This window comes from Solea senegalensis, linkage group LG20 (genome assembly GCF_019176455.1).
Source record: "Solea senegalensis isolate Sse05_10M linkage group LG20, IFAPA_SoseM_1, whole genome shotgun sequence".
Lineage (NCBI taxonomy): Eukaryota > Metazoa > Chordata > Actinopteri > Pleuronectiformes > Soleidae > Solea > Solea senegalensis.
In genome coordinates, this window is record NC_058039.1 from 19,272,807 (window position 1) to 19,294,653 (window position 21,847).

General features: G+C 39.5%; 1 protein-coding gene across 3 annotated transcripts in view; it reads right to left on the reverse strand.

Annotated features, from left to right (window-relative positions):
* Positions 1-491: 491 nt before the first annotated feature.
* ctdp1 (CTD (carboxy-terminal domain, RNA polymerase II, polypeptide A) phosphatase, subunit 1) overlaps positions 492-21,847 on the reverse strand; it is a 52,160-nt gene continuing 30,804 nt past the window's right edge. For all 3 annotated transcript variants that reach the window (XM_044053375.1, XM_044053373.1, XM_044053374.1), the window contains one exon: positions 492-2,074. In XM_044053375.1, coding sequence (XP_043909310.1) covers positions 1,879-2,074 — 196 coding nt within the window. In that variant the 3' untranslated portion in view covers positions 492-1,878. The remainder of the gene's footprint in view (positions 2,075-21,847) is intronic.

Sequence of the window (21,847 nt, forward strand, 5' to 3'; positions counted from 1 at the left end):
GCGTGTGACAAAGTATCTATGCTGTACTCTAATATAAAATATTTACTACACATATAAAACAAACAAAAAAAGCAGCAAAATACAAATGATTATAAACTTATAACCTCCCTCTGGATCCAGCTTATATGTGTCAGTGGAGGAGCAGGAAAGACATTATACCCATGAGGGCCCAATACAGTTGTATGCTGGGCCGGATGTGGGCCCCGGGCCTCGAGTTGAGTGACTCTCTGAACTCTACACACGTTATGATTCTCGTTGACCACCAAGAACTCAAAAACTCCACTTTGTAGCAGGGAGGGAATCTTTCCCAAAGTAATTTATCCTCTCTTAAGCCCCACACACATTTGTCATAGTTACCACAAAGCTAATACTTGGTCATTTCTTCAAATAAGATGGCATTAACATAATATTCCCACAACGCAGTCACTGTACTGTGTTGTTTAGTGAGGTCACACGTGGAATGAAAAAGGAATGTTCTCGACTCGGTCGTGTTACTTAGAAACATCTTTATTTAATCAAAGTATCTATTTTCTTTTGGGGTCAAGTAGGAAAATGTACAAACACATTAGAGCCACAGTGAACACTAACAATGAGCGAGGTGAGAAAAGGACGAAGACGTCGAGGTCGAAACTTTTGTCTGATCCGGACCAAACATCTGCAATAACAAGGATTTATTTATTGATAAAAACAAAACAAAAAACCCAGACTCAGTGCGTTTGAATCCACACAAGACGCCAAACGTTAAACATGAAGTGGAAGGAACCTCGGTAAAATGTGCCGTTCAGGTTTCTCATTTCTCACGGAAGCTGCTGATCTTTCCCCCAGAAATCCCACAAAGTGCTGTCACTTCACCACGTCAAAAAAAAACCCCCACCAGCGAGTGCTGCTTACCAGTCACTTATTATTTAAACAGAGTTGTGAAGTGAAAACATGAAAAAGGTTGAGAGGTTTTCTTGTCTGATTCTTGACTTTAAAAGATATTTCTTTGGAGTAACGTTCCAAAAAAATGTCCATAATCATTGTTCCTGTTACTTTGGAGATTTTTGTTTTGTTTTCCGTTGTAAAAATGTATATAAAAACAGCAAACAGTGTTAAAACCAGTGCGTTTGCACGTCTGGAGTTGTGTTCAGGGAAAAACACCAGCGAGTGTCGCTCCTGCTGTCCAGTGTTAAACAGTTAAAGCACTTTTTCATAATTTAGTTTTAAACTGAGAAAAAGAAAAATATGCATAGTTACTTAACACTGAAGGTAAGTGAGAAACCTCTGAGTTGTGGAAAACAGATTTGACAAAAGGCAGGAGACGAGTAGGAATGTGTGTCTGCGGATCTGGTGATTAGAAAAATCGTCTTTAGTCAAATGTACACATTCAAATGTCAGGATCTGCTGGTTGCATTTACGACCCTAAAAAGAACCCAAAAAAATCCCAAAACAGTTGAGGAGGCCAAAAAGAAAAATCAAAGTGTAAAAAACATCGAGCTGCACGCCGCGGCAAACCTACTCCATCCAAACTCTTTGGCATGTGACGACCAGCAAAATGACGCTTTATCATTTCATTTATCTTTTTTTTTTTTTTACTCTTCGTTATAAAAACTTGAAATAGAAAACAGTTAAAACAATCCAAAAAAATTGTCCGTCTCCGTCTACAGCTTATGTTACAATAAAATGCCAAAAAGACAATTATATATCAATGCTACAAAAAAAGAAACTAAGCGTTTATTTACACAGCAACAACATGTTTATGTACAGGACATTCATTATTTTGCATTAAAGCACACACACGCACACACTCACACACCAACTCCAACGCAGAAAAATAAATTTTGGGTACCAGGACTAGGATTTTCTTTGTATTTTGGTGATTTCTGTGACTCAGTGGCGTCACATGAAGTCATTGAGCTCTGCTTCCAGTGCTGCAGCCATCTCATCTGCCTCTGAGCTGCTGCCTTCCTCCTCCTCGATGGAGTCTTTGGACGACTCGTCAGCAAATTGTTTATTCTTCTCCTTCTCCTCCTCCTCCTCATCATCCTCCTCCTCCTCCTCCTCCTCAGCTTCTTCAATCTTACGTTTCTGGCCCCTAGAGAAACGACAAAAGGGTGATTTTTGGAAACGTAAGCTTTTCATTTAATCTGTAGGAGTCGTCTGTTTCATCACTGCTGCAAAAAAGACACAGGATTTAAATCCAAAATGTCAATTTCCACATCTTTAAATTCAAGATTCAAAGACTTTTATTGTCATAAAATGAGGATGAAGGAGCTCCAGAGAGTCCTCCAGCGAGGACCTCGGCGGAGAGCCAACACCATCATAGAGGACTCTGGTCACTCGCTGTTTGAGCCACTAGCGTCAGGCTCCCTGTCACGATTATAGATTTTCTTGGTCCGATTATTGTCATAGAATGAATCTCGATATTAAGATTATTGTGATAATTATGCATTAGTTGATTTCACAACACTATTAGGGGTGCAACGGATCAAAAAACTCACGGATCAGATTATTTTTCGGATCAGCAAAAAAAGTCTGACGCAATCTTTTCTCTGAAGTGGCTCAAGCACATTCAGCATGTGTTTAAAGGCCTCGTTTTGCACAAGCGAATACGGCCTCATGTCTGCACCTAGAAACACACCCATAGCGTTTGTGATTGTGCAACAAGAGGCTGCTTAAATGCCGCGGTGATAAGCGGTTGTTAAGCAGCCTTCGTTGTCACTCCCGTCAGTGAAACACCGGGGTGATGTCGCTTCAAATGCGTGTCCATGCTTGATGTGTTTCCACTGTCCTGTGGCTGTCTTGTGCCACAGTGCCTACACACCGTCACGGTTTTATCCGCTAACCTCTTTCCTTCATCATTATATTTGACAGGGAAGCCAAAATGCTCCCATACAGGGGATTTAAATGACGCGGGGCGTTCAAGCTCCCCCGTTCCTCCGCTCGCCATGACCACGCTGTGTGTGGACTGAACAGGCGCACAACTTTTTTTTTTTTTATATAAATCAATCCGTGGATCACGTGTGTGCTGAACCGAAGATATTGATCCATTGCACCACTAAACACTATGGATGTGTAAAATCACATGAACGCTGCTTATAGGTCTTAAAGTTTCATTTAAAAAGTACAAGGAAAATGACAATAATCCCATTGGAATAAAATAAAAATCACCACTGCTCTGTAAACAATACAAAATGCTACATAATAACTATGTATTCCTCTACCTGGACTTAGGGGGTTACTGTGATTTGTTTATTTGATGTCTAAATTACACTGACAAATACATCTGTAATAAACGAAACGGACGCCACATCACGTATAACGTAACATTAAGGGAATGCTGTTTAACTCGTCACGTTACACTGAAAGTTGAACACATGTCATACACAATTAACTGCAAATGACAGGCTAACATTTAATTTCCTTCCAATTCAATGTTACGTTAGCTGAACATTCACGTGATTTAACCCAGTTACTGTGCGTTTACGTTTCCCATTTCCTCCAAAAAGCCCTGTACACCAGGTACAAGGCTTTTTGGAGGAAATGTTACGATTAATATACCGTAGCGTTTAATAACGTGACATATCTTGGTGCAGGGCCATCAAATCCAGGACAAACTGACTGAAAAACAGCTTCTATCCAACCGCTGTTAGAGCTGTGACTGTCACTTAACTGTCGGAACTGTAAATAAGGGTCCAGATAAACATTATGCTCTGTATATACTGTTCTTTCTTTTTAAGTCCGGCCTTTCTTTCTAAAAATCCCTCTTTTATATTTATTTCATGACTTCCTCCAGTAAGTCCATTTTTATAGACTTTATAAGGCTGCATGTGATTTCATCTTCATTTTGCCTAGACAGGGTTGCACTCTTATTTATTATCATTATTATTATTCTTTGTAGTGGTTACAATGACAAAGATTTTCTGATTTCTGATTCTACAGGACATGAAACTCTTCTCCCTTCAGTACTGACACGTTTAAATAAACAAAATATAAATATTTTAGGAGCCGTGACTAACGATTACTTTCATAATCGATTCATCTGTCGATTATTTTCGCGATGAATCAAGTCATCGCTCGGTCCATTAAATGTCAGGAAATGTTAAAAAAAACCCGGAAATGATGACGCTCTCCACTATCTTGTTTTGTCCTGATTGAGTTTGAATGATTTCTTTGTTTATATGGAGCAAAGACAAAGAATATATTCACATTTAAGAAGCTAAAACAACCAGAAATCTTATTTTAATCACGAATAAAGCTTCAAAGCGATTATCAATCAATGATCAAAATAGTTGACGATTCATTTAGTGATCGACTAATTGTTTGAGCTCTACTTCAAAGCCCGCGTTTTCGCTCAGAAAAACACAATAACAAGTGTAAGACGCAGCCAAATAAGGTCGACATATTTGTCGAGTGTAGTATTTAGTGGCACTGAGAGAAGCTTACTACCTTTTAAAACTGAAATATTTATTCAAAACAAGACATCAACACAATTCATCCCGCCTGTTGCTGCCACACTTAAGTCGACTGACTAGAAAAACAAAATAGACCAAAGGAAGAAAATAAGGGAAAAGCACACGTTTCACACAAGTGGCTAAAGAATGCTTTGATGTGGCGGTAAACATGCCATCCTCCTGCTTCTCTGTGACACCTGCGCTGCAGAGTGGCTAATTAGCATCATGCTAATGAGGTGTGTAGGATTTTTTTGTATGGTTATTGCGGAGGTCTGACACTGAGTCTACAGAGAGCTGCCCTCTCATTAGACCACACCGCTGTCCAACCGCCTCACTAACCTGGTGGTGGTGGTGGGGGCTCAGGGTGTGAGTTCATTAAAGGTCAGATGTCAGCTTATATCAGCTGAGAGGCTCAATGACAGGAACCCTGCAGTCCTCTGATCTGTGTGTGTGTGTGTATGTGTTTGTGCTACAACGGCTCAGAACCTCCCAAATTGACACAAAGTGTAATTTGCAGAGCCACAGGATGGAGGAGGCACAGTGGTCAGCGGGTCACCTCATGTGAGGCTGAGGAGTCATGGAATCAGCCGAGGTGAGTGACGATAGGTAATTCATTCAATAACAATGAGAGGGAGAGAGAGAGAGAAAGAGAGACAGAGAGAGAGAGAGGGAGAGAGAGAGGTTATCCCCTTATCATGTACCACCAACAATGACTCTGTTTCTACGACAGCTGAATGATTGAATGAATTGTTTTCAACAAATTTTTTTTTTAATCTTTCGAGAATAAAGTCGTTATATTGGATCTAATTGATTAAATCGATTATTAAAATAGATGGCAACTAACGATTAGTTGGGTCTACCTTATTTCAAGTACAGTTGCTACCCCCTAAAGTGGCGCAGTAAGCCAACCAAAGCTGTGGCATTAAGCGCCATTAACCTGGATGTCGACCACCGTAAAAGACAGAGAAGAAGAGAACCCAACCCAAGTATGGGATCACTTTACAAAGAACGAAAGTTAGGTGCAACATGTGCACAGTCGACCTCGCATGGCACGGCAACACAACATTGCTGCATGAGCACCTGAAGAGAAAGCATGTTGGAGCCATGGGTGAAGGAGATTCATTTTATCCAATTAATAATCAATTAATCGAAAAAATTATCAACAGATTAATCCATAATCAAAATAGTAGTTAGTTGCAGCTCTAGATTAGTGCCAGTCTATGGTTTTCTACAGTATGCAGATTGACAGCCTTAAGGCAACAAACATGTACAGCTTTAAAACACACTAGTCTTAACCTACGAAAGCTGCATCACGCCCGGTTCCCTCCACGTCTACCGTAAAGCACAACGCAAATGTGCAACCACATTATAGCTATCATTTCTGAGGCAAACCTCCAGTGAAACATCAGCGTCGGGAAGAAACAACATTTCAGCGCCAATTGCCACTGTCTGAGCCAGTCGGTGACACTACAGTTGACTTTGTATATTTAGGAAAAAAGTTATTGTGTATTTCTTCTCTGTCTTCTTTCATGGGCAGAGGGTGAAGGGGTGAGTTCCTCCGTGGCGTTGCATCATTACATCCAATCTCAATCCTTGTACATTAATCCAGCAACCCACAGAAAACACAATCACAGACACATTACCGCCACGCTCGCTCATGTCGGAGCCAAATCGGCCTTCACGTTTAATCCATTTGAATTAAATTGCTGCTGCTTTTTTCCCCAGTATCTATCACCATAATATAACAAGAACTTTAAAAGAAAGTTGCTAACAACGTACATTTAAACATGACAGAGGGATATTTTTCCACACGGAACATAGAAATGCTGGGGTTGTGAAATGCAGACAGATCAATGAACTGAGCTGAGAGGGAGGCTTTTCCCCTGAGACAGCATTTTAAATCAAGTCGCTGTCCATGACACAACAGGCAGTACAAACTGCTGCAGTTCAAGCCATTTATTAAAATATAACATTGGCAACAAATCAACCGATTTAGTGGCGAAATCTCACATGTTGAGCTCTTGCCAAATGCTGTTTTGTATCCGGAAACTAAAGAGAAATCAGTTATGATGGTGGAATAATGATATTATGTCATTACTGAGATGAGATGTTAAAATCTCTGTGAGTCGACGGGAGTCTGATTGTAAAGAGCGGCTGCTGATGATGAACAAACAACCTGCTGTAAAACACATCATTAGAGATGCAAAAGTGATATAAAATTACTCATTTAATGCATGTAAGTCATAAAAAACTGCACCCGCACTAAGCTGAAATGCATTTTTAAGACTCTTTGAGTCCAGGCAGCACTTACATGGCCCAGGGGAGCATTCAGAGGAGACGGGGTTTAGAGAAATGGCCACAGCACAGTTTAGTCTTGTGATAAAGAGAAATATCGCCACTGAAGAAGCAGTTTTAACGAGAACTATACCCACGATGCCCCGATCTGGAACTGCAGAGAGAAAAGGGAGGGCCGAGACGAGATGAAGAGAAGAGGAGGACGCCCCAGTAAAGAGACTTCAACTGCTTCTGACAGCTCTGATTACATCAGGAGGGGAAAGAGACGGAGCCGAGGGAGTGGAAAAGGCAAATGGAGCAAATAAAGTGTGAAAGAGGAGGAAACGGAGCACAGAAGACAGACGAGCGATGGTAATGAACTAAATAATGAACTCAAGACTTTTTAGGATCTTCTCAAGTTGTTATACGGTGTCTGAAAACAGAGGTTTTTATCTGGACTTTATCTGGACAAAAAACTGAGGTCATTATGGTGTCTATACACATCATTTTACATCAAAAATGGTCAATTACTTACAATATGAGCTGGTATCCTTGTATCAGATGGGTCAAAAATAAGTTTACGTTCACTATTAACATTAGTTAATGCTTTAAAGGACAGAGGGAGGGGCACTTCATACTTTATACTACTCTATTTCTCCCATAATATCATATCATTTGCAGCAGGTGTGTCAGATTGAGATGATAAGATGTAATAAAAATAATAATAAAACAATAACATGTATTTATATAGCACCTTTCATACAAGGATTGCAGCTCAAAGTGGTTCAAAATAAAAGGAAATAAAATTTTAAAAACAATAAAACACAAGGCAGGGTGGAATGAAAAGGAAAAGTCAAAAGTCAAAAAGTAAAAACCCTGTTTTAACTTTGAAATAAAACAAAAGATGCAAATAAAACAGTAAAATACAACACAGGGTGGAATGAAAAGGTGAGTGTCAATATGTTGTCGTTGTCTTTAAAATAAACTAAAAATGCAAATATGCAGATACGTACATTACAGAAATAACCCTAATCGATTTACTGTAGCTCCATGTACAGCAGGCTGATTTAAACAGACACTATCTTCTGCTGCCCCTCATTTTATTATGTCACTATGAAAGCTGACAAAGACGATGATAAAGCTGACAAAGTGGTGATGGGGAGAGTTTTATGTAAATAATCTGATTTTCAAACAGATTGTTTTTCAGAGGAAAATAAGAAATATGGAGATGAACGAAGAGTGTGAAGAACAACAACTCACACAATGACTGAAGTGAACAACTTCTGTGGATCTATGTGTTTTGGAGATGTCAAAATAATAATGAGAGGTTTAGTGTAGAACTACTGTTGGAGCCGCATGTAGATCTCACTTAAATGCAAATAATCCCCTCTGGAACACGACTGACCAGCTCCAGTGCTCCAAGATAATAACAGCGACCCTGTTATCAGCAAAACAATTAGTGACTTAATGCTCCCTGGCTTTTTTTTGTGCTACTGTCTGAACCCAAACTAAACCAGCGTCAATTGTTAATTTGACCACCAGAGGCAGCAGAACAGGCTGCAGACACTTGTGGCTGGTTTTATAAAGAAAGCTTTTCTCTTTGATGAAAACATGTGCCTGCAGTTGTTTCTTCTTGAGTGAGACTAAAAAGTAAAAAAAAGAAGCTGAAAGCAAAGAAACAAGCTGTGATTGAGCTAAAATTGCAGACAGGTGAGAATTTTTATGGCACACAATCACTAACTGTTGCACTAACTGAAGCTTAGTTGTGCACTTTAGTATCATTAATTCCCATTGTCGATTGAAAGGCTGTCAAACTCCAACCTTAGAAACCCAATCAAGTTGAAAATATACAGCCTAAAAGTCCATCAAACTGTTCTTACTGATTTTACAGTAATATGATGTTACACATCATGGTAAAGTAGTGTAATTTTCATTAGACAATAACAGATTAAAAAAATAAAAAAATAATCCACGCTGACTGGTTGATAAAAGTGATCCATTGAGTGATCGTTTGGTCCATAAAATGTCAGACAACGTTATAAATGTTGATCAGTGTTTGTCAAACCTGGAAATGATGATGTTCTCAAATGTCTTGTTTTGTCTACAAACGAAAAAGAATCCGTTTCTTAATGATTTCTTTGTTTATATGGAGCAAAGACACCAGAAAATATTCACATTTAAGAAGCTAAAACAATCAGAAATCTTGTTTTAATCATAAAAAGCTTCAAACTGATAAATCGATGATCAAATAGTTATTAATTTACCGACTGCTTGCATACAACCACCTCCATCTCTGGCTCCGCCACAGGCAGGAGAATCTGATAAGAACCCTGGGGCCTCCATCATCTAACTTCTTTCCTTTGTCTGTCTGCTCACTGGCGGCACCAGCTTTGATCAGGCTGCAGGGATCTTTTCAGAGAAGCAGACCAGACCTTGCAGCTGGTTCAAACTGCCCATAAAATTAAACTTATCTGATTGATAATCACATACAAGATTGGGGATATTTACAACTCTTCTCTTTAAAATAAATAAATGCATAAAAGGAACTTCTTTTTTGGAGCAGATGTAGAGCTAATCATTTATTTACACGCTCAGTGTCTCCCATCTCATAAAACATTTGAGATCATATTGAGCTGTGAGGATTTCACCAGAGCGATACAAATGCAAGGAGCATGTGCTCCGTCTCTCATATCTGCCCGATATTAAAGCTGACTAAAATGAGTGTGAATGTGACGGGTGACACATGAGCGACGATGAGTTGCTATGACACTCACAACAGTCGGATGATAAATTCACTGGGAGCTCATTCACATTGCCAGGGTACGAGGTTCTGTTACCCCGGAAATGTGAATGTCACATTGAATAATCAATGCATATAAACAAAATCAGCATGTTCCACTTGATTGACACGACAGAGCGACTCTGTTTATGTGTTTGGTCTGGTGATACGGAAAAATGTTAATCTGTATAAAAAAGTCAAGAGTTCAGTCTGCAAAACACTAGAGAATGTGCACACCCTGGAGAAACATGATGAATGAAGTAGTAATAATACTAATAAAAAAAGATAATGTGATAGGTATCACAAATGGGCCCCATTCCAAACTCCTACAATTTCACCTGGTAAATGACTTGAAACAATTTAGGATATGTGCCAATACAGAAGGTACAATAACATAAGCCTGGCTCAGTCTGATCCAAAGTGCACAAAATCACAGTATCTTGCTTTTGGGACAGATTATGAGAGAGTGTACTGCTGGAGAACCCCGTCACTGCCCTACAGAAACCGATGACACGGCGGTTACACTCGCACAGGAAGATAAAATGGGAAAGACATCTCTTTGAGGTTGTTTTTTTATAGAGTTCAAACTGTGAGTCTGAGGTAATCTAGGTGCTAATTTACAGCTTTAATAACCAAGATCGGCTCCAATGAATCCTGTGTGAAGCAGGATACCTGCCGAGGCGCAAGACTCTGACCAAAGTTTTATTGGATATGAAATAGAATTTGAAAATTTCTCATCTGAGACACGGTTTACTAATGTAAAGGCAGTTATGTATGAATATCAACAAGGTTTACATGACTGAGGGTTATTAAAATGAGCTATATACTAAACACCACTTTTAGCGTTGACAAGATAATTAGAGAGAGAATATATTTTTTTCAATAGCTGCGTTTCATCCCTGCAGAGGAGAATGCCTTCGTACTCTAACCCTCCCACTGTCCGTGTTCTTCTCATTGGTCCGTGCAGAGGCTGGAAAGCCGTGAGCAAACTAATTGCAGCAGTGTGATGTGATGGCTCTTAATGAGGCCCTTCTTCTATTTACACCTCCATTGTTGGCAGCTGTCCACTGACAACCACCCCGGTAATAATTCTCAGTATTTAGTTCGGCTCAGAAACAGCAGGGTCTTCGCTCAGGAGGGATAGAAAGATGAATTTGATGAAGTCACGTCATGCTGCCCTGATGGATTTATATTTCTTTGTACTGACTGAGCTATGCATGATGGATTTTATTATTTATTTTATTATTATTTTACTTCAAGTGAGTGGTTCATTGACATTTTGCGGTTTAATGGCATGCAGAAGCTCCTTTTTCCTTTAGATAATTGCAAAGACATACACAATGTTCAGCTTTAAAGCAGATATACATGGGTTTAACAGTTTTCAAACATTAAGATATGCTTTGATAGCTAAATGAACGATAAATGCAAATGCCACCTAGTGTAGTGTATGTGCACAAGCCAATTCCTGCCTTTTCTCATGAAAAAAACCCCTGCCTAGATTAATTTAAATGCTGTGTTGGAAGGGCATCAGTACATGAACACAGGGTCTTCATGTTGAACCAAGTGTTGAGGCAACACATGCTTTGACAACTGACAAATCGTGGAAAACAAACACACGCAGCCCAGACACTAATGAGTCCATAAATTCAGAAAGTTGACATCTCAAAGACACATTTGTGTCATTGACTCGTGTCTCATTACTGCGTACAAACCATCCCTCTTTTGGTGGAGCAGTTAACACAGCGAGGTTAAATATGAGTTGATGGTGCAACATGACTCATACATTATGCTCGCTTTCAACATTTTGGACTATTGAGGTCCAAATATGGAATATTCTTCACTGAGAACTTGAGATCACCAGTGCAAATGTAGCACTGTCAAACATACTGTATGTCTTTTAAGACTCTCAATCACCTGAGTCACGGTATATTTAGCCCAGAAAATCCTGGCAGTGAGAATCCTTCTGAATGACGGGGAAAACATCTTCAAGAACCAGAAGCATGTTTCCTTTGAGGCACACATTCTTGCTCGTGCATCTACAGCATATGTCACACACTGTCACAATTGCTCTCTCTACATCACCAGCAAATGTGGAGCTGAAATATTACTCTGGATACAGCGATAATCATAAGCACAGCAAAACCTTCTGTTTCCACGTGACATGTCGGGGGGAATGAGCGGTCATAAACAAGGAATATTAACAGGCCAGCCTTCGACTGAGAGATGCATCTCTTTGCTTCATAGTAAGATCAATCCAACAAGAGCATAAACAGAAAAACTGCCTGCATCACCAGCTTGGAGCCAAGAGCCAGGAAATACTGGGTCACATTACTCACTATTTTGCATTTTTCCTACTAATGCATTCCTCTTTTTCATATATTATGTGAAGAAGCCTGAGTAAGCATTTCAGTTCTTCTCACACTCTGACGCCCTCCTTGCACTGTGGAGCACAGGGGATCACTGTGCTGCTGCTGCTGCGGAAAAAACGGTGTTGAAATCAGTGAGCTGACAGGATGCAGCCGAGCGAGACGGACGGCTGTCGATGTCTTTTAAATCCATATTACATTCGTAATCCTCATTTCCCTGCACTGAGCATAACTTGAAACACCTTCAGAATCCAGGTGTTAAGCAAAGAGGACGGCTGTCTGACGCTTGACAAAATGTCCCATGGACAGATGGAAGAAAACATGTGCACAGTGTTTTGATTCCTTCACAGCCCTAAAAAAAACTACTTTCAATTCATCCATCCATCTTCTACAGCTTTGTCCTCCACACGAGGTTCCCGGGGATTGCTGTGCCAATCTCAGCTAACAAAGGGCGATAGGTGGGGTCAAACTCTGGACAGATCACCAGTAGTACCTAATCCCCAAATGTGCATGTTTTTGGACAGTCGGAGGAAACCAGAGAACCCAGAGAAAACCCACACACACAGGGAGAACATGTCAACTCCATGCAGAACTCCCTGTTCTGACCAGGTCGCAAACCTGGCAAGAGTGCTAACCACTACACCTACCGTGTGGCCGCAGTCAATTCACTTTAATGCAATTAATCAGTTTTGCTCCCTAAAACAATAATTGTGTTGTGAAATATTTGCAGGGTTGACTGATTCACGGCTTCACACGGAAGAGTTGTGTACAGAGGCTTTGTCAATAGTGTATTATTCATGGCAAATTTCAAAGGCAAACCAGAAGCAGGTCTTGCAGCAGATCAGGGACAAAGCCATCGAGCAGTGACTGCACACGCATCCAGTGTGTGGCCCTGGCTGAGCACTGAGCACTCTCGCACCAACTTTGCCTTCCTAAACTTAAGTGACAGCTGACCTTAGAACAACTCCAACAAACTCCAGCTAATCTTTCCAGCAGCACTCCAATACAAACTCAGCATGCATGAAGCGAAACTGGATGTGTTCACTGAAGCAACTGTGCTGGCTACAGCTGAGTGTTTGTACCTGACAAATCACATAATCACACAAAGGCCCAGTCTAACAGAAGCAGCTGTGACACAGGTAAAAAAAGAAGAAGAAGAAAAAAAAAAAAAGGGCCAATACAGCAAGTTGAGTTTAGATACGAATCAGGAGCCAAGTCGAGAGTCTCAAGTTGACAGGCAGGCAGTTTCTTTCGATCGCCCTCTGAATGTCAGAAACTTGCATAAATTCCAGCTGTAATTAATTCCAGCTCTGGTGGAAGCTGGTGCAATGGTGACAGTTGCACAGACGAGAGAGTGAAGGAGAAGCACCTGCATGCCATTCACAGCCTTCAACGTTTGTCTGTCTCAAAGTAACTGTAGCATCCTTTAGGGGAATGTTACTATTAAAAAAGAATAACATTTGTTGTCTGTGGCCACAGTGCAAACACCCAACAACAACAAATATATGACATAACTACATGATCGCTTACATTAGAAGAGATTTTGGAGAACAACAAAACTACATGACAAAACATTTGTTAACACAGAGCATTTCGGCTTCTTTTTTCCATAACTATGTTAAAACGTACAGTATATAGAGAGGCTATAAGAATGTGCACTGTAGAGCGTCTTATCTTTTTTTTCAGCACAACCTATAGGCAATCGGATAAAAAAGAAAAATGTGTATACTGTATATAAAGACACCTGAGCAAAAATTTGAATTGAATTTGTGAAATTCAGAAATATAGTCACAGTTCAAAGTCCTCTTGGCTCATTTTTATGAACAAAAAGAAAAGAAAAAAGTCTGAGTTTGTGACTTCTGCACAATTATCGCTACTTTATATCACTGCTAAAAATGTGATATAAAATGAATCATAACATTCACTCAACAACACGCAAGAAGACAGAAAAATTTTACATTTTTTAAAGCCTGAATATGGGACCTATAAACACACACACACGCCCCAGGATGTCCATACAAGGAGTTGTGTATTATTCCCATGGCAATTTGCAATGGGTGCTGAAACTTCAGGGGTTAATTATTGCTGATTTTGTTTCTGTCTTTGGAATGATTTATGCACCAACAGTAAGTGGTGTTTTAAAGCCCAAACAGATTCAGGTATAGACGATAACTGGCAGGAGAAAAAAAAGGTTGTTGCTATTGAGGAAGGTTTTAGTGACCTTTTGAAAGAAAATTGCGCATAATAAAAAGCATTTGGTATACAGCTAGTTGATTTATAACCCAGCATCTTTGAGCAACAGAGTAATGCAGACAGAGATCTGCTTTCACTGATTAAAAAACAATGTACAAGAGGAATAATTAGTACTAGCAATAGTTATATAACTGTGAAGGACATGGAATTTCATACTGAATGAAAAAAAAAGGCTGTAGAAGGACACATGATTCATAAGAACATGCCGTCCATATACGAGCCTTTTCTGTGAATCCAAAGTAAAAGGCCAGGGTGCCAGACTACAGATTCAGCTCCTCACAGAAGTACAGCCCGCAGGAGAAGAATAGATCAGCACTGGGGAGGGGAGAAAAGAGCATGGGAGGGCAGAGAGTGAAAGGAAGAAAGGGAGAGAGAGAGAGCAATCCACAGCAAGAAAAGATGAGCTATAATTTTATTTTTTTTCCCTTTCATCTTGGTCAAAGCACATACTGAACAGAACGCAGTAAATGCTGATGGGGGGGAAAACAGCCTGGCCGTGGTGTTTCTGTGCTTTTTCCTTTTTTCTACAGTGCTTCACCCAAGCACAGTGGTTCAAAATAAAGCTTCTTAGTTCTCACACATTAATTATCGGGAGAATGTACTTTAAGGTTTGCTTAAAAGTCCAAGACAGAGGAGCAGCTCACCCCTCAAAATAGAAGCAATCATAGTATTAGAGACTCACAAACACTGTTGCTTTACAAAATTAATTCTCACAGATTAAATATTGCAGAGAGAACGCTGTATGCCCATTTAATTCCTTTTTTACTACCAATTATGTACGCAACTCAACAGAATCTACTGGCTACGCAGCGAGGAGGCAGATGCATTTCAACTTGACGACTGTCAAGTGTGAGAATTTACTACTGCTATACACACACGCAATTAATTCAGATAAGTTGACACATGGGGGAAACTCTTTGGAGTGAAAATATCTGTGATTTAATCAGGGAGATGTGAGGTCAGCAGGGTGTCACTGAGCTACTGGATAGAAACATTGTGCCCTCAATTTTTTTTTTTTAAGGTTCCAAATTTGCACTTCCAATTCATGCCATTTTGTTATGTAGCAGGCTGGTGCTAGAAGCATTTTAATGGTTTCTATCATCAGTTTGTCAACATCATTTTCAATTCCCATGCTTTTTATTCAAAAGAAACAGAAAAAAGAGCTAATGATCTAAAGAGTAAACTCATGGCCTTTTTCCACAATGGTCTCAGCTCTCCTTGACTCGCCACAGCACGGTTTAGGTTGGTTTTCCACTATATAAATAGTATCTACTCAACATGGGCAGAGTCATCACTGCTGCATGAAACTGATGTGACTTTCTTTTACACACACACACACACACACACGAGTGACTAGTGACTTGTTGTTTTCAGTGTAACTGAATCATTAGAATCAGTTCAATAAAACTAGTTGTTCAGTACTTGCTCCATGATCGGGGAACAGACTCCGTCTGATACAGTCACTGGACTCAAATACAGCGGCAGGGTTTGTGCTGTCACTAAATACACCCGACTCCACTGTTAAATATTGAGGATTTTAGACATTTCCCTGGTAATTGTTGGAGATTAACTCACGTTTTTTAGGATTGTTAAGTCTTTTTAACTCATCGACAGTTTGGCATTGTTCGTCTTGATTCTTGTGTCAGTTGTCTCTTCCTGTGACAGTGTGGCAGTCTGGCGACATCACGCATAGTATCGCCTCAGCTCGCTTGGAACTATGCTAGTGGATACGCAATTTAACCGTGCCGTGTATGTTGTTATCATATGTTATCTTATGTTATCTGTCGGCATGTAGCAAACCACAAAAGGGACACCAACTCTTTTGCCGACTGAGCTAACAGGCTGAGCTGCTAACAGTCATCAAGTGCTGACTGTGGCTCTCCGATGGACTTTGATGTAAGAGCATTGTTTTTTTCTCTGTGATTCTTTGTAAAAAGCATCATGACAGCATTGGCAGACAAGAACCTGCTGTATCCAGCTTACTCGTGTTGATTTGGGACAATTTCTAGATAATACTGAAAAACATCTGTACACTGATTTTGTGTGTCCCGTACTGAAATAACAGATGAGACAATGGTGCAATCAGCCACAACACTTTCATCAGCCTCAGTTCAAAAGCTTCACCATGCTGCAGAAGAGAAGCCTGACAAACTATCAGAGAATTAAGAGGTGAAAATCTGCACAGAACAAAAGAGTGCTGTTTGAAGAAAGAACTGGCTTTATTTGGCACACGGGACATCTGACGCTAGAGCTCAAGCTCGAGCTAGAGCCGGGCAGATTTGGTCTAAAATGGCCTCGTCAGAGAGTTGAACCAGTTAATTTTCTGACTCCTTTGACTTCATGTAGCTCCTGACCACAAGAGATAAGAAACAAACAGTCAACCATTGCCTCTTGGGTAACACTAGCCTACATGAAATACAAGGGAAACAAATTACTTTTTGCAGTAATCACTATATTTTTCCCGATTCCCCCAGACAAAGTGCCCACTATTGTAAAGCAAAGCTATTTTAATGAAGCCAGTGTGCCAAAAACAAGCTGGGATGTGTTGCCGCTGGAAACACATCCTTTCCTGGGGATTGAAGTAATGATGCCAGCGTGAGAGAGATGACAAATGAATCACGGGAAGCACAAGTGGTATGAGAGAAAAGTAATTTTAGTTCAAGACGAACAAAAGAATTACTTTCACACACAATGGGCCTCATTCATCAAGGTGTGCCGCATTACCGGAAACCTGCAATATATTTTCATACACCTGAGTTCACCAATGGTATACGAGCTGCAGAGATATATGATACAACTCAGAGAGCTACAGAAATATTACACCAGACCACTCTTAACTTAAATGAGACCAAGGCCAGTCCATAACAATTTTAAAGACTATTTTAATAGACCATACAAGACAATATAATGATGGAACACCAGCAGGGACAATAAGGGAAGGGACAGTCATTGATAGATAATTACATTCTTATCACTGCAAGAGAAAAACTCACATTCCTAAGCACAAACCGAACAATTCAGTAAAGACCCAGCTGAAACTGGCGAATCAAAAACCACCATTTGTCTACAGAGCGTGCCTCATTATATCTTTGTTATACATAACCCAACTGGGACAAAGGACCGATAAATCAAGGTCGACTCCAGGTATCAGCAGAAATGTGGGAAAATGAAATAGAAGAATGACGACTGGTTCATGTGGCTAAAGAAACAGAAATGACTCTTTCTAACTTCAGATTAGATTTAGAATGGCCTTCTTTGTAATCCATAATTTTAAAAATATATGTAATAAAAACCTGGTGTAAGGCTTACACAATACATCTAGAGAACTCTCATCCTATAAATCATCTCACTGTGACACTCACATGAGGCCCAAAATCTAATTGTTGTAATATAGCAGACACCTCGAGAGCACGACAGGACATCAGAAGATTGCGGTGGTGAATTCATGCGTTTACTTCTTATGAAGAGAGAGAGAAAAAAAGGATGGGAAAGCTTAAATAATTCAGGCTACTACTCAAAAATCACAAATAGTACATAGTAACATGTCTGCTCAGTTGCCTGAGGCAGAATTCTTTCATCGTGTGTGGCATTGTGTTTAGTTCAACAAACACACAACACTGAGGAGAAAGTGAACATGCACAATGATGTGAAACTTGCAGTGGAACAAGCTGACGTACCAATTTACAAGATGCTGGTACAGAGTGTAACCTCCGTCAGAACTGTGGCTTCTGTGGAGAAAACATCCTGTGGCTTTTTTTAATTGATTTATTTTTTAAGCAGAAACCCGATTCTATATATGAAGTTCTTGAGAACTAAACAGTAACACTGATGAGTGGCATTCATTAACATTCACTTACCATCGAGCAAGCAGAGAAAGGTAGTGGTCCCCTTTGTCAAAGCAGTGTTTGCAACTGAGCCATCAGTAATTGTGCATGTCATAGTGGAACTAAGCATACCACATGTAATTTACAATTAAAATTATGACATTATAGGTAATAATTCATTAATGAGCCATTAAACCTAGTTCACGCTACACCATTTTTAGCCCCGATGGGAATTTTGCAAAGGCAGCCAATCACGATCAGCAGTCAAGAGCTGAAACAATTACTTGATTAATTACTATTTTTCATGAATGTGGATATTTTCTTAATTTCTTTGCTCAACGTAACAAAGAAATCATTAAAACTCAATCATTTTGGTTTGTGGACAAAAACAAGACATTGGAGAACACTGATCATCATTTTTTAACCTTTCCTGACATTTTATGGACCAAACGATGACTCAATTAACCGTGAAAATAATAGACAGATTCATCAATTAGGAAAATAATCGCTAGTTGTAGTTCTACGGTTGTCATCACTCAAAGTGTGAACTATTCAAAAATGTGGTGCACACAGAAACCGGACGACATGTCGCGGACTCTGATCTCATTCCAAGTCAAGCATGCTTGTACTTGGGTGACCACATTTATTTTCACAATTAAATGACATTTTTGTCATATGATAACTGGGATCAAAACTCGAGTTATAGTAACTGTTAGTTGGGTTTGACTCCAGTTCCCATTTAATATGATTATTTCTTCACAGCGATTAAACAATTATATTTGTAATTGACGGCAATTTTGAATCCAGAGGAGCCAAAAATTGGCTTAGCATTGCAATTTTATTCAGGGAAATAATTGTAGGTTGAAGAAAACAAGGCTTTTGTGGCAAAAAGTAGTCGATAAATGTTTGTGAGAATCAATGCATGATATACATTAATTCCCCAGGACATTTCTTACCATACAGCTTTCAAAACGCAGCACTTGGGGATTTCATTGTTCATGATAATAGGCTGTATTCAACTCTAATACTATATAGGTGAATAATTTGGGCAAAAAAACCTTGCAAACTGTGTAATTTGAGATTGCTTCATAGTCATTTGTCGAAGTCAATGCCCAACAGATGGCCCTCAGAGCCTATGAAACCTTAAACTTTGTTTGTTGACATCATCAGTGTTAAAAAATAACTATTTCAAATTTTGTTTATCAATATTTTAGAGAAGTTTGCGAGACGTAAAATCAATAAGACAGTGTGAGAGAACAGATTGGGCACTAAAAGGGTTTGCATCTTTGGAGCGAATCAAAGCAACACTTGGGATGTGTTCAAATTTGCTTCTCAGATGTTACTTTGCGGGAAAAAAAGAACTTTTAAACTAAGTTAATAAGCTGCTCATTTGAAGTGCCCTTGAAATGTAAAGCGACTGCGTTATTGCATTTTACAACGTCAGCAAATATCCCGCATTCCCCACAGGGGAGACTTTTTAACTCATCTACAGTTTGGCATTGTTTGGCTTGATTCTTGTGTCGGACGTCTCTTCCTGTGACGGCGCTCTGACCAATTAGTGGCCGGCAGTCTGGCGACGTCACACATAGTATCGCCTCAGCTCACTTGGAACCTCGCCAGAGCAAGTACTAAAAAAATGCTAGTGGAAAGGTAACTTAACCGTGCTGTGCCGAAGTGATACGAGCCGGTGGAAACACGCCATTAGAGGACAATAACCTCAGTGCAAGAGGACACATCCATGGTTATTCATATTCCCCCACCTTTACGTTCCATCACAGCACAGTGATGGTAAACATAGCATAGAGGAGCCTCACTGCTCTGCACACAGTCCCCCACACACACACACACACGCGCACACACACAGTTGGAGCAAAGTCACAATCCAGAGTTTGACACTTTGCCGTGTGACATCCTTCCTGAATGGAACATTTTTTTGCAGCCCATTTGGCTCCTGCATCACCTCTGTTCGTCAGCAATGTTTTTTTTAACACTCCCGCTCAACCTGACAAGGTTCACACTTTATTTTCACTCGGAAATAAATGCCCTCTGAAAACAGAGTGCAGGAAGAAAGGGAGTGACAGGATGACGTCGAGAGGTAGGAAATTAGAAGTAAGCAAAAGTATTTTCAGAGAGTGAATGGGTCTAACTGGTGTAAAACAATCAGAAACCATCTGTGACCCTATTTTTAAAGGTTCTGAGAGTCACAAAAACCAGGTGTTACTCAGAATATACACTCCCAAAGAAAGACAACTTGGTCTCTCCTGTTTATCAGTTACCACAGTTGCTATTTAACGTAATTAAGACCAACTACTTCCAATGGTTTCCAAAGAATTTCTCATACGTGTTTAAGCAGAGTTTATCGACGGGAAACCTCGCTCACACGGCATCCATTACAAACGAGTATTGGCAGACAGACACATTTGGTTGTGATAATCATGGCAGAAAGGAAAGGGTGTAACCCCCTAAACTGCATCAGTCGCCGATCTTTTGCTGGAGATGCTTGTCAGTCATAATCAGCGTGCACTATAGACTCATCTGTCAACAGTCAATCATATTGCAGAACAAGGGAGCGAGAGAAGCCAGAGCTGATTACAAGACAATACAAAAATGTATAAACATGATGACGATGAATGACAGTCTCTGTCAATAAATAAATGGGTCTTTGTTTTAACACTGTTTCACCACACAAAAGCCTTGGAGCTCACATTTAGAGACAATAACTACATTACAGTGCTAGTTAAAATGATAGTTATTACAATGGAATGTGGAATGGTAACTATTTATCCAACCAGTTTGGAAAACAAGCTCTTTAATCGCTGATAAGACTCATTACTCGATTATTGTCTCGATTCATCGTTTGGTCCATAAAATATCAGAAAACCTTAAAAAATGTTGATAGGTGTTTGTCAAACTTAGAAATTCTGATGTTCTCAAATGTCTTGTTTTGTCCACAAAATGATTAACTTTTAATGATTTATTTTTTATCCAGAGCAAAGAAATGAAGAAAATACTCACATTTAAGAAGCTTAAACAAACTGAAATCTTGTTTTAATCATGAAAAAAGTTTTGAACCGATGAATCGATTATCAGAATAGTTTTATTAGTATTTACTAGTAATCAATTAATAATCGATAAATTGATGAATTGTTTCAGCTCTAAACTTTTTGTTTGAAATATCACATAATGTTCCTAACAATCAATCTTTGGCCCAGTGTGCAGTGCAGACAACGCTTTATTTTTTAATGCAAATTGACTTGAATGCAGTCGATAAATAATATGTCTGCTGTTTCTCAGTAAAAAAAAAATAATAATTTCCTCACTGATAAATAAGAACACAATGAATGACTGAATGAATGAATGAATGACCTGCTGGTCAGCATAACCACACTAGCATTTTGCAAATGCTAACAATTTTGTTGGGTGTAAAGAAAAAATAATGGAATCTGAGCACTCTGTTATCCACAAGTGAAAACGGCAAGCAAGCTTTCCTCCCATTTATCTCTGAGACACTGATCGTAATAACTGCTGCCGAGAGTCAAATTACACCCCATGTATGTATGTATAGGAAATCATTTTAGTTCCAACTAAAGACGATTATTAATAATTCATTTTGTTAATAATATTTCAATAATTTAATTTGGCTATGATCTTATACTCCAAGGCTTTTGATAGCTAGGACTAGAAACTAGGGCTGTATCTTAGCAGGGGAGAAAAATAAAAAACACTTTAGCATTATACAGTATGTGCACAAGAGCAGTGGCCTGGAGCTGTGACTACACGACTTCAACCAGGACACATAACAAAAGGTCTTTCATAAATCCACATTTCATTTAATTCAAAATCAAGAAAAAGCATGTTAAGATGCCTGGGGTGAAGCCAATTGAAGGCTGATTTTAAAATGAACAGACGGAGTAACCT